Raw genomic sequence first — 14,418 nt, 5'->3', positions numbered from 1 at the left:
CACCCAGAAAGGTTTGTCAAACAGTGGAGTGAATGGACTGAGACATTCAGCTGAAGACATGCTATGAAAGGTGTGGATGGATGCAGACTATCCATGTCAGTTGACAAGGTTTATTCTTTAATGTGATTTTTTATGTTAAAGTCAGAGGTTACAGTTTACATCGTTTTCTTCCCAGCATACGAGACCACACACAGTCTCTATTTAATAATTAAAATAATTTTAATTTAATATTTTAAAGGGACATTGTGTATCTTCTCCTGTTATCTATTCACGAAAATCGATTATTTGGTTCAAAAGTCTGTTTTTCATTAATCAGTAATCCCCCCATCAACAAAGTGAAGTGTTCCTTTCAGCTCTGAATGAGCCGTTCATATCCATGTTTTTACGTTCAGTGGCAGCGTGACGGTAGGAAACCACGGAAACTCAGCAGAGACACCGGAGCTGTCGGCTCAGGTGGAGGTGGCGTCTGTGAAAAGTCACCGTGGTAACGCAGTGAGGAGGAATGGAGCGTTACACTGATGCTGCATTCACCTGCAGTCGGGCAGACGGCCGTCGCTAACAAACCAGATGTCATTTTAGTCACAGAAGTCCAGAGAAAGACGGTAAAACATGGGTCAGGTAAACAATACCACATCGCCATGACAACATATTGTCATGTGTATTGTTTTGCCTCGTGCTGACGGACCACTTGTTTACATAGAGGCTTGTTTATGCCGTTACGTGCAGCGGCTGTCGTCCGTCTGCCGTCTGCCCAATTTCACGTGAATGCAGCCTGAAAAATACCATTGAGTTGCTTGTGATATACAACCGCAATGCTAGATGGGAGGAATTCCTACACAATGTACCTTTAAATAATGAAATTGTGATAACTAGAATGTATTATTATGAACATGAACATGTTGATGTTATAACATGCACACACACCACACACACATTCCATACACATCTCTGTAACAATGATCTCACTCTGTGAAGTGTCTTTAGATTATGTGTATGATGTTTTGGCTCCATTAAAAAATTGAATTGAATTTGGACTACGCTTAACCATAACTCCTATTAATGTAACCCTCACTCTAACCTTGTCAATAGATTTCGGTCCCCACAACCCCAGGCATACCAGAAGCGCACACACACACCCACCCACACACTGAGTAAGAGGGGGGTTGATGGAGGCAGACAGAGGTGTTTGAAGGCAGAGGTTACTGAGTGTAAATGTTCAGCTGAACACTCAGTCAAGCCGAGAGACAAATGGACGACTGAACACACGGAATAATAAACAGATGAAGAAAAGAAAAGGGGAAAAAAAGCGTCAAAGACATTTCAGCTCACTGAGCTGGTGAAAATCTCAGATGTCTTGTTTCCTATCATGGTATTGATGGGGTTATTGATACATCATCGAACAAACTCAACCTTCACCTTCACTGCACACATCTTGATGCTCACAAACTTTTCAATCACTGAATGATTGAAAAGTTTGATGATGATGTTCAAATGATGTTCAAATGCTTAGGTGCTGAGTGCAGCCTGTCACAGTCACACACATGTTACATCCATCCATCCATCCATCCATCCATCCATCCATCCATCCATCCATCCATCCATCCATCCATCCATCCATCCATCCATCCATCCATCCATCCATCCATCCATCCATCCATCCATCCATCCATCCATCCATCCATCCATCCATCCATCCATCCATCCATCCATCCATCCACTGTCTGTGGAGGGTAACAGGGGCTGGAGCCAATCCCAGCTGACACAGGGTCACATATAGAGATGAAGAACATCTCACACACTCACATTCATGCCTATGAGGAATGTGGAGTCTGGGCAACCAGCTGGAGAACCTAAGAGAAGCCACCCAGACACAGGGAGAAGAGAGGCTGAGCCCGGGACTGGAGCCCAGAACCTTCTTTCTGAGGGCTGAGAGTGCTAACGAGGTTTGTATACTAGCTTCTTTGTTCCACTCTGCCTCTTTAAAGGGATAGTTCAACATTTTGGCAAATTGGAAAACAACTCTGTCTCTTACTGTTCCGTCATTATCTCATAGTGTGGTGAATGTGCAGGTCACAACTTCTCCACAGGACTGTTTTGGAGTTGTTGGATTGTGTATTTGATGAGTTTGATGAGGGAAAAGCAAAAGCACCGTGCGCCTCCATTGCATTAGCTGAGCAGCTCACGTCTCTGCCCCGCTGATCTAAAAACAGCTTGCACCGACAATTAAAGCAGTAGTAATGAACCTACTCCTAAAACTAGGGATTATGGTGTTGGCGAATTTGCCAAAAATGTTGAACTATCCCTTTAACATCAGCATCTACAACATCATGTGACTGTTCCCTGCGTGGATCAGTAACAAAGCGTATCTACACAGCATCTGGCAGCGTTGTGTTGTGTATAGACTATAAACTTCATGCGTAATGTCCTCATCAGCTTTTCTTTGCGTGTGTGTGTGTGTGTGTGTGTGTGAGCTGGTACCTGGAAGCAGACGGCCTGGTGGACGTCCTGCAGCCTGAACTGTTTGAGGAAGCGCTCGTCCTGACTCCAGAACAGCCGGATGTCTGGGATGCCGTACAGGACCATCGCCAGTCTCTCCAGTCCCAGACCGAAAGCCCAGCCCATCTTGTTCTCCACGCCGGCTGCAAGAAGAGAAGAACAACTTGAACGTGGGATTCAGTCTCAGTGATTCCAGGCGGTGCAGCTGTTGTCATGACGTGACCTGGAGGTGGAGACACGCTGGATGAGCTGCCAGAGTGTGGCCGCTGCACAACGTGTACATGTTACAATGTTAGAGGACACACTTGAGATTGTGGCACGATTCTACCTCTTTACTATTTTTGTGCTGCTATTATATGTGTTGATGTCAGTGTAAAGCAGGTGTCAGCAAGTCAGTCAAGATTAATAAATATACGTATATGTATACAGTGGCAAGAAAAAATATGTGAACCCTTTGGCATTTCTTAGTTTTCTGCATTAATTGGCCATTTAATGTGACCTGATCTACATCTAAGTCACAAGAATAAACAAACACAATGTGCTTAACCTGATACCACACAAACAATTATAATACTTCATGTCTTTATTGAACATAATTAAACATTCACAGTGCAGGTGGAACAGGAAGTGAACCCTCAGATTTAATAAGTGGTTGAAGCTCAACCAAACGTTTCCTGTAGCTGCAGATCAGAGCTGAACAACTGTACAAGGACGAATTCTGGACTATTGGTCCTTACAGAACTGCTTCAGGTCAGCCATGTTATTATAGGATGTCTGGTGTGAACGGCTCTCTGGAGGTCATTCCATAGCATCCCTTGGATTCAGGTCTGGGCTCTGACTGGGCCACTCCCAAAGGTGGATTTTCTTTTTTTGAAGCTACTCTAAATGATCTACAGTAGATGTTGCGTGATGTAGCAGGACATATTTGAAGTAAAGTTTCAGCTGGTGGAGCCACCCTGACATTATCCTGTAGGAGCCTTGATAAACTCTGGATGATGGTAAACTGTCCAGACCGTGAGGCAGCAGAGTCCTAAACCATGATGCTCCTCCACCGGACTTCACCTCTGACATGATGTTTACATGCTGCTATGCAGCAACATTTTTACACGTACGTACAAAAAATAAAATAAATCTAAAAAAATACAAAATGAAATCTTAGTTTCATCAGTTTCCCATTAGTGCTGTGGATTGGCAAACTTCAGGCCTGCAATGGAAAGCAAAGCAATTCATGCAGAAAACTATAGAACATTCCAAAGGGTTCAAATACTTTCTTGCAACTGTATATATATATAAATATATTGCTAGTGGTCCAGTCTTGACCTGTGTGTTCCCTGTGGCTAAAGCTAAGTGTTGTTACCACATTCATGTTTAAATGGAAATGTTTAGAACGTGTTCATAAAAATAAACAGAATGACTTGTTCTGACAGAGGACACACACACACACACACACACCGGAAAACACACCACGTCCAAAACCTTGTCAACCTCGTTCCTGCAGATTTCACTCCCTGTCAGTGTGTGTGTGTGTGTGAGTGTGTGTGTGTGGCAGCAGGTAGCAGCTGCTGCTGTTACTTCAGTGGACTCCTCTATATTATTCAACACTTCAACTTAACACTGTCAATAAATCTATACAACCTTATCTGAATGCCTCCCACTCACAGGCTCTCTCTCTCACACACACACACACACACACACACACACACACACACACACACACACACACACACACACACACACACACACACACACACACACACACACACACACACACACACACACACACACACACACACACACACACACACACACACACACACACACACACACACACACACACACACTACTTCCACACAGTTATTTTTGGCTTCTATATTGATTACCCAGGAGCCCAGGAGGGAATCTCTCCTCCATACAGCGCTCGCTGCGTCCATCAGTGAGTTCTAGTCCCTGAAGGAAACCGGTCCGCTGCTCAAAGGCACTGAGGCAGCCATGGACCCTGACACACAGGTGTGTGTGTGAAGAGCAACATGTAGAGAAAGTGTTTGTGAGGCCAGATTCAATATCTATCAACTACTTTCACACAGCAGGAGAGAGGACAACTTAACAAAGGCTTTAAAGTCAAGAGATAAGATCTTCTTTCCAACACTAATGGCTTGTTTTGTTCATAATAAGACCAACACAGGTGTCTGGGTTAAAAACACAAACTACATTTTAAAAAAAGGTTTGAAAATGAAATAGTAAATGAAACTGTGCTTCAGGCCATGGTGTTGGTTTGGAGCTTTGAAGTGTGTGCAACATCTTGAGGTGTGAATCTAACAAAGACAACTTAAACATCTGAAACAGAGAATGAATGAGGCTCAAGAACACGGAATTCAGTTTTGAGACTGAGTATGTACAGAATTTATTAGTCCTGATTTTCAGCTCATGTGGACGAAACAGAGACAAATCCTTAGTATAATAATAGTCTTTAAAGCAGATATCAGTGGAATGTTTTTGTTAATATAAGTCCTAAATAGTCCTATTTTCCGTCAGCAATCACTTACATGAAGTATTTCAGCCTAAACACGAGTCTCTCCGTCACTCTGCTCTGCTGTAACCCGAGGAGAAAATTTTCCTTGTGGGATACAAGTGTTATCCAATGAGGAGAGAGAACGGCATGAAGGGCTGTGTGTGCAGCCAAGGGATGCGCGTGAATGTGGTGACGTAGCACGAGGACCAATTGATGCCTGACAAGGGCGGGGGCTGCTAACTCATGGTGCGTTCAAAGAAACTCGTACTTTGTGTTTTTCCTTCCCGTGAAGTCATACCAGTTCGATCTGGTACGAGTTCACGGGTCGGAAGTTACGAGTGGCCGTTATAGGGAACTTTCACAGACAACAGGATGGTAAAAACACGAGCTACGGGTTACCTGGAACGCTACCAAGTCGTAGTTGTGACTTGAAGCTGTAACTTACGGTTTCAAAAGCCTGCCTTGAACGCAGCATTAGCCGAAACGGCCGTGAAGCTGATATCTGCTTTAATATAATAGATTTAAAGGTCCAGTGTGTAAAATGGGGTGAAACCGTGATATCTAGAGTTCAGATTCTAGTTTGCAGCGCTCACTCGCTTGCACTCGTCCCTCTCATCAGCAAAGTGCCGGTGTCCCCCGAGGACAAAGACACTTGTTTACCAGGACTGGGACGACCGGGAGTATTTCAGTATTTCAGTGAAACATGCTTTCTGGTTGGCTGGATTTTCCTTACGGGCTGCCGTACAAACATGGCAGCACAAGACGGCGAGAGTCTAAAGCAAGACCGTACTGAACCAAGCTCAAGTTTCTTCTGTCGGCCATCGTTTAATGAAGTAATACCGCTGGGCATTTATAAGGCTGATATAAAGATGTCTCTGACTATGAGACAGTAAAGTCTTAAATGTCTTAAAAGTCTTAAATGCAAACTTGTCATCATTGTCCTGTAAGTCAATGTGAAGAGGAGACTGAAGAACAAAGTCTACCGGAACAAGTAACCAACATAATCTGCTAACAGACAAAAACTACACTGACTCCAGGTCAGTGCCTTCAGGCAATAAAGGAAAACACTTTTAAGCTGCAGAAACTCCCCCAGAGTGAAGAGAGCTCTTCAGTATAGAAGCCTGTGGTCACCATCCTTCACTTTGTCTTATCAATCACTCTTCTGGAGACACAGTGGAACTTTTCAAACGCCACGTTTCTCATTTCAGAACTAAACTCTTTAGCTGCTTTGAAGCAAGTTGAAGCGAAGGGCAAACACTCGGTGGAATTGGGGATTATGGGTAATTCTGAGGATTTCAGCCCAGGACCCAGATAAGAGGGAAGGGGTTCGTCTCTCTGGGATGAAGACTAATTGAGACAAGTCTGTTTCCTCTCTGACGCGCCGACCCTCCACAAACTGAGGCTATGACCTCTGTTTAAAAACACATTCATTCAGAGGGTGAAATGTTTAGAATTTAATTTCAAAGATAAAATAGTTAATCCAGTGATCTTCCATCATGATATTAACACAAGTTTCAGGGATTTTCTTGTCAGTTTAAGATAATCTTAAACCTACTGCACAGACATTGAGACCTGAGACACACGTGTTTCAACTGAATCATGTGATCATCAGCCTCTGAGGATGAACAACAAAGCCGACAATGAAGTTATACAAACTGCAGTTCCTCTAATGACCACTACAGTCTGGCTTCAAGAGTGAGTCAGTCCCCACAGAGTCCAGACTTCAGTTTGAAGTTAGGGGCGGAGTCAGGTACAGGCATGACAGTCACAACTTCAGACCTGCTCCTCACAAACCTGAGGGAGACATGGAGGCTACAGCCATCTTTATTTACAGTCATGTGATCATCATATCATCAGAAAGTACAGCCGGGGCTGATGGGAATATCACTGAACACATTAACTCATTGAGTGCCAACCACGTAATTTCTCGTTTTTCGTTCCCATGCGTTGAGTGCCAAAAACGTAATTTTACGTTTTTTTGCTTTTTTTTAAATTATGAAAATAGACACTTTAACACACCTTTATGTGTAAATTTGGGGACTCTACGACGAGTAGAACTGAAATAGATGACGATCAAAAACTCATGACAGCTCACGATCTGGAAGTTTTCATCATAACTCGGCTCCAGCAGCTCGGAGCCGAAACAGGAAGCTCTCAGCCGACAGTCCCGCCCGGTCTTCATCTGGACCAACACCGTGTCCTCCCCAAGGTCCTCCCGCGGTAAAACGTGATGATCCCTGGGCCAAAGCAGACCGCCGGCACCGACCCTACCACAGAAGGACCGCGACCACCGGTGGGGCCGGTGTTCCAGACCTGCTGTGGCCCAGAGACCATCACATTCCGCGGCGAGAGGCTGTGACACGGCACGGTGCGTCTGTGTTATTGTTGTTTAGTGGCGCCCCCCCCGCCCCCGATGGTGGTTTTGTGAATAGAACAACAAGTTGTATATATTTATCTCATAAGAGCCCTTTGATCCAGAAATGCGAGTGTCAGAAGAGCGACAGGCACAAACAGAGCACCTTTCATAAAAGATGCTCTATCTCCTTTTCTAGAAAAAAGGAGGGATTTTGGTGAAACCCAGCCATGTTTAGCTTGACTTTTCTCAGGAACAGAGGCACGTAGAAACAAACGGTTTGTGGCCATTTGAAGCAGAAAGTTTCACCTTTTAAATGAGCCACAGTATGTGTTGGTGGCAATAATATAGAATACACTGTGGCTCTCCAAAAATCGTCAAAAATGGTCTAAATTGCCGGTACACTTGACTAAAACTTTGGAAAGGAGCGCGGCACTCAATGAGTTAATATGTGACCTGATGATGCAACAGTCAGAGAGTCAGCCAAGTCATTAGGGTTCACCCTCTGGGCACCATCAATGTCAGCACCATGACGACCGGTAATCCTACCAACAGGTGCTTTGATATTGTACTCAGGACCACAACACTGTCCTCCTGTTACTACTGCCACATGACGAGCAACTAGAAATATAGAAAAACACTGAATGTGGAGTCCAAGGCATCACCTTGTCAACCACATGTATAAGACCTGCACTGACACTAACATCCACTTTAATCCTGTTTCCTTACAGTCCATGTTTCACATGTGAAGGTTCAAATCCTTTGGAGCTGCCACCTCCACCTCCTCCCCCTCCTGACAGAAGAGGATTTAACAGGTGAAATCAATACAGGTTCACAGCTTTTAACTGGATTTAGCAGGTCAGACTATCTCAGGGGGGTGGGCAGGTAATCAACCTATCAGACGCTGATTAATGCCAGCAAATCACAGTCTGCTGCAAAGATTTACTTCTCTGTAGTGATGTGGTGTGCTGGATTGGGGTCAATGAAGTTTTTAAAAAAAACCTTTTTATTGGAAACAAGAAACAGTGTTTCAATACAAAAATAATACAGCTTCATCGAAGTTTGTGCTGTCTCTCACAGACAACGCTATGGCTCCACAAAATTCAATCCATCCATCAGCTATACCACTTATCCTGGGTCCTAGGGGGCTAGAGGCAATCCACGCAGACATAGGACAAGGGTTTGGTAGACGTGGACAGGTCACCAGTCCGTGACAGAGCCGTCGCAGAGACAAACAACATTGGAACTAAAGAGTTGGCAGTTAACCTTTATGTGTTTGGACGGTGGGAGGAAGGTCATCTAATGTTGAGGAAGGATCTTTTCCTAAACCTCACCACGCATTCCACCGGCTGGCTGATAAATGGACTTAAAGCAACTCTAACCTCTCTGACATTTCACACAGCACAGCACACAAATGTGAAAATCAACAACTCCACCTCCCTCCAAAGTCCCACCACTTCTATCTATATATACATTTAACACACAAATGTAAATATGTTCCGGTCGCTCGTCTAATCATTTGATCTCACCAAATGATACGATTGGTCAGACTTTTCTCAGAACCATACAAGAATGGAATAATGATGAATTTCTATTCCTGGTGGATTTGACATTTTAGTGTTCCATCAGATTATTAACAACTTTGCAACTTAAACAAAGATGAAAAATGTAAAATTTCCAAAAAGATAAGTGTTGCTTCAATTCAAATTTATGCTTTAGTGTTTAAAAAGACTGTATTGTTGAGTTCTCTTCAGAGACAGGTTAAATGTAATAAAAGTGAGGAGATCAGTCTAGAAGTGGTTTGTCTGCTTTCTAGAGTCCGATCGTACCGAAGCACTGTCTGTTGTATAGTCTGTTGGGACCACAAGGAGCAGTGCATTTACCCCAATGTATGAAACTGAGGCAGTAGCTGAGTGGGAGGACTTGCAGAAGATGGTGGAAGCTCTAAAATTACTGCTAAAGGCAGGTAATATTAGTAAAATCATATTCCCATAGAGTCCTGTATGAGAAAAGGAGGTTGCTATGGAAAGACATCACAGATGAGACGGTGTTTAACATCACCATAGATATACTGATAATATACAGCTGATAAACCTGTCTTTTGAAAGTAGGTATGTGGGCACCACATGAGAAGACACTTGAACAAGGGAAACAAAACCATAACCTGACTAACCAGACCAGTTTCAGGTTTTTAAACTAACCTTAAAGAGAAACTATGCAAGTCTGGTCACTTTTCCTCTGTGTTGCTAAGTTAACCCTCCTCTCCGCCATGTGCATACAAGAAGCCGACGAGAAATCAATTCACGGAGCGGTGGATAATGTTATATAGCATATACAATGTTATAAGGTGTATATTTGGGTAGTCTTAAAGGAGCATTATCGCAAATACAGCAGTAATAGCATAAAATAAGATGAAATATGCAAAAGATGGGTCGGGGGGAGCCATAACTAAATGTACAAAAAAAATCGCCAATATAGTGTAGTGTCCGTGGGGCAAATGCAGCATTTGTCTTTGTTATGATCCGTTAAAATGCACTCGGAACTCGCAAATCCGACCTCCGAACCGGACAAATATGCAACAGTAAATTGTAATGTAGCAGTGTTAGGCTGCTCACAGTCACTGAATCGCTCGGTAGAACACTTTGTCTCCACGTCCTGTGTCTTTCTTCAGCTGTCCTCCCAGCGTTATTAAGGAGGAGGAAGTTGCAGTTGCTGTTGTTGTCGTTGTTGTGGTTGTGCGCGACGTAGAGCTGCCGCTTCCACTAGCGAGTTTTCTTTTTCCCGCGATTGCACGTTCATTCAGCCTGGTGAGAGAGGAGGAGGGGGGAGGAGGGGAGGAGGGAGGAGGAGGGGGGAGGGGGAGGACTAAAGGAGGCTGCTCTCTCTCTCTGACAGCTGCCCACTTGTTTATATCTGATAAACTCCGCCTGGCTCCATCTAGTGGCCGAATTAAGGATTTGGATTTGCGATAATACTCCTTTAACTGTCATAAACAAAAAAGTTCAAGTTCAAAGTGTAAGTAGTGCTGGTTAGTGTGTTTGTGTCGAGGTGCCACAGAGAAGAGAGCTGGGACACCAGGGTGGAGGCCAACTACAACACTGATGTTGTAAGGTTGGTTTTCAGCCGTGAGACGCCGGGTGAAGACAGAGAGCCGTTCTCACTGTAACAAGTCACAAGTCATGTAGTTAACAGACTGTAACGTCTAGAGGTGTGACTCATGTTAAAGGTATACAGAAAAGAAAAATGAATTTGATTCCACTCTGGGTGCTGACCAATGTTCCCTCTAATTTTCAAAACTCCTGAGCAGAAATTCAACTCCCCTGATGACCTGCTTGAGCGACCGTGAGCAAAAGCTCGAGCATAATAAATAATGATTAATAATTGATTATTTTGACAACATTACCTAGGCTACCCCAGTTACAGTTAATGATAACAAAATACAATATTGTTTTGGGAAAATAGATTTTGCATTTATTGCCATATGAACAATTATGTCAAGAAATAACTAACATCAAGTTGAGGTCATCAACTCTTGGCACTAGCATTCTTGATACGAACAGTAATAATAATTCTACAGCAAAAACTTAAATCGTAGTTGCAGCTTGAACTGTTAACTGTTAAACAAAAAGAAAGAAAGAGAGGGATGGAAACATTGTCCACTCCACACTTTCCCCTCTGAAAACTCGCCTTTTACTTTTGCGTCACTGCATGTCTTGCAAACGACTCCAGTCTCGGTTGAAAAAGAAAAAAATGTCGCCGACTTTCACCGGTGTTCCCTCGTCTGTATTTGTACTGTGACCACAGACTTAGACAGCCACTCCACTTTCAACAACGCACGTTTTTTCTCCCGGCAGTCTCACAACCCTCCCGTTTAGCCATTGCTATGCAATAACAAAAACGCCACAACAGCGGCTACTCATCATAACACATTGATTGGCTGTCAAGCTAAACAACCGCTGCGTATTGGCTGGGCAGCGCCTCGTGGGCATGTTTTTTTAATGATCACTGGCTGACAGCACTGCTGTCACCTGTCACTCATTGCAGTGATAAACGCCCACAGAGGTCATAAATTTCACAATTCGAAGCGCACATTAAGCAGAAATAAACCGTAAACTAGTCGGGGATATTCGAGTGCGCAACGTTTTTTGTCTTCTGCGCAAAGAGTTGGGGAGCAGTGCGCAATTGCAGTAAAACACCTTAGAGGGAACAGTGGTGCTAACATTAGTGTAATAACTCATCTATCAGATGATGGAGCCCAAACTTTGCAAAATTCTATTTTCAAGTAAATCCGGGAATGAAAGTTTGGTAGTTTCTTTTCCAAATTGGATAATGCAGCCTGTACACAATTCATCAGCCACTGCTATTGGATCCGTCATCTGTCAATCAAACGTCTGAGACACACACACACACACACACACACACACACACACACCGAGCTCGGTCCCGCCCCAAACATTGAATATCCCACCTGCTCGATAACGACCAATCAAATTTGTTTTCCTTACTCGGGTAAACTTGTGCGGCAACTCGTGGAAAGTCGTAGAAGGAGGCGCGACAAACAGGACAAACGGTCATTTCTGAACACCTTTAAAGGTTAGAGTGGTGGGGGGTATGACATCATCAAAGATCTGTTTTGCGTGTCTACACAAAAAAGTTGGGGCGACCTTTTCAGATTTTCCCAAAAATACTATTTTAACCCCCCCAATCCATCTGGATGAAATACCGAAACGATAAAAAAAAACCAATGCAGATTCATTAAATCAGTATTTGTGTGGACAGGCTCCAGTGTGAATGGATCATCTCTCAACTGGCTGCTGGTCAGGCTGAGTGCTGTGGCAAGGCCAGCGCCACCAGAGCAGAGACCAGATTCCTGTATTTTCACTTTTCCATAAATCTGCTGAAATAATTAGTGTTGTGCAGCAGTGTGGTGGCCACAGGCTGTTATTTGGCTTTCAGACTCATATTCTTGGGTCAGCTTCTGGGTGAGGAGTGGGCGGAGAGGCTTGGGATGTAATCTGGACATTTTTCTAAATATTTGTGCGTGGGGGCATTCAAATGGCTCTCCACTAAAAGGACAAACACAACCGCAAGCTCTCTCTCCCTCACACACACCAACACACACACACACACACACACACACACACACACACACACACACACACACACACACACACACACACACACACACACACACACAGAAAAACAGGAGGCATACGGCGGGAGTGAGAGGAAGAATTACCTGCTCTGATTGGAAATGCTTCTGCTTATTATGATGATGTGTAACCTGCCTGCCCTCCTCATAGGTGTGTGCACGAGTCTACAAAGCAACCGTGCACGTAAACACACAGGCGCACACACACTCCTTCCTTTACATCCTGGTCTCGTCAGACCCGGTCCAATCAGCCGCCGAGGAATGTGCTTTCTATGCTAATGAGCGGGGGGTTGAGGGGTCGCCTGAGATGAGGGAACACGCTGAAATAAATCTCCACTTTATGAAAACGCACAATCAATCAGATCCAGGAGCCTCCTCCTCCTCCTCCTCATCCCTCTCTTCTCTCTCTCTGCTCCTCCCTCACCTCCTCAAGTCTTTGTATTCCTTTATTTTCTACACTGCCTAATCTCATTGGCTTTTCTCTCATGCAATCCTCCACTCACTCTCATTTCTTCATTAATCAGCTTCCCCACCTGCCACCTCCTCCTCCACCTCCTCCTCACTACGCCTCTCTCTCTCTCACTTCCTCTTTGTTCTCAGTTTCCCTATTTTTCTTTTTTTCCCCCTGACCTCATACTTTATCTCCCGTCTCACTTCATCAACACAAACTATCTCTCACTGGTGTTTCCCATTACACTGTAACTGTAGAGAGGTGTGGCTGATCTGACCGCCTGGTATTGTAGATGTAATGGTCTAGTCTTCAGCTGAATCATCAACAGGTGCTAGATTTGAATATTTCAGTTTTAAACCTTGAGCGGCCTGTCAGCAGTTAAAAAGCTGACTGGAGACAGCAGTCTTTATGGGCAGTGATGGGAATAACGGCGTTACTAACGGCGCTACGTTTTTCAGCAACGGGTAATCAAAAGAGTTACTGTTTCCCCCGTTACAACGTAGTTACTGTTGCTGACAATAAAATGCAAAATAATACATCCTTTAAAGGGACATTGCGTAACTTCTCCTGTTATCTACTCACGAAAATCGATTATTTGGTTCAAAAGTCTGTTTTTCATTAATCAGTAATCCCCCCCATCAACAAAGTGAAGTGTTCCTTTCAGCTCTGAATGAGCCGTTCATATCATTCATATCTCCATGGAGCGGGTAAGCTCGGTGCTGCTGCCATGTGGTGTCGCCATGTTTTTACGTTCAGTGGCAGCGTGACGGTAGGAAACCACGGAAACCCAGCGGAGACACCGGAGCTGTCGGCTCAGGTGGAGGTGGCGTCTGTGAAAAGTCACCACGGTAACGCAGTGAGGAGGAATGGAGCGTTACACTGATGCTGCATTCACCTGCAGTCGGGCAGACGGCCGTCGCTAACAAACCAGATGTCATTTTAGTCACAGAAGTCCAGAGAAAGACGGTAAAACAATACCACATCGCCATGACAACATATTGTCACGTGTATTGTTTTGCCTGGTGCTGACGGACCACTTGTTTACATAGAGGCTTGTTTATGCTGTTACGTGCAGCGGCTGTCGTCCGTCTGCCGTCTGCCCAATTTCACGTGAATGCAGCATGAAAAATACCATTGAGTTGCTTGTGATATACAACCACAACGCTAGATGGAAGGAATTCCTACACAATGTACCTTTAAAGTACAAATGTTTTCAGTCCATCAGCTAGTCGGAAAAAAGCCATTCATCTGGAACTAACCAACTACTGAGTGAGTCGGATTGTTCCAGATAAACGGGAGGTTAGGGGGGGGCGAGTCCAAGTAATTTGACATATTTGAGCATTTTACATTATAAAAAAAATAAATAAACTAAAGCAATAGTTACTTTTCCTGGTTATCAGTTACTTTTATAACATAGTAATTCAGTTACTAACTCAGTGAAAGTAACTGTTAACTAT

The 14,418-nt window shown here is 44.0% G+C and overlaps 1 protein-coding gene across 2 annotated transcripts in view; it reads right to left on the bottom strand.

Annotated features, from left to right (window-relative positions):
* fars2 (phenylalanyl-tRNA synthetase 2, mitochondrial) overlaps window positions 1-14,418 on the bottom strand; it is a 175,969-nt gene that overhangs the window by 52,347 nt on the left and 109,204 nt on the right. For both annotated transcript variants that reach the window (XM_083995823.1, XM_083995824.1), the window contains one exon: window positions 2,479-2,639. In XM_083995823.1, coding sequence (XP_083851949.1) covers window positions 2,479-2,639 — 161 coding nt within the window. The remainder of the gene's footprint in view (window positions 1-2,478; window positions 2,640-14,418) is intronic.

Source organism: Trachurus trachurus (genome assembly GCF_905171665.1).
Source record: "Trachurus trachurus genome assembly, chromosome: 20".
Taxonomy (NCBI): Eukaryota; Metazoa; Chordata; class Actinopteri; order Carangiformes; family Carangidae; genus Trachurus; species Trachurus trachurus.
Note: the sequence above shows the minus strand (reverse complement) of the source record. Positions and strands in the feature narration are given on the sequence as shown.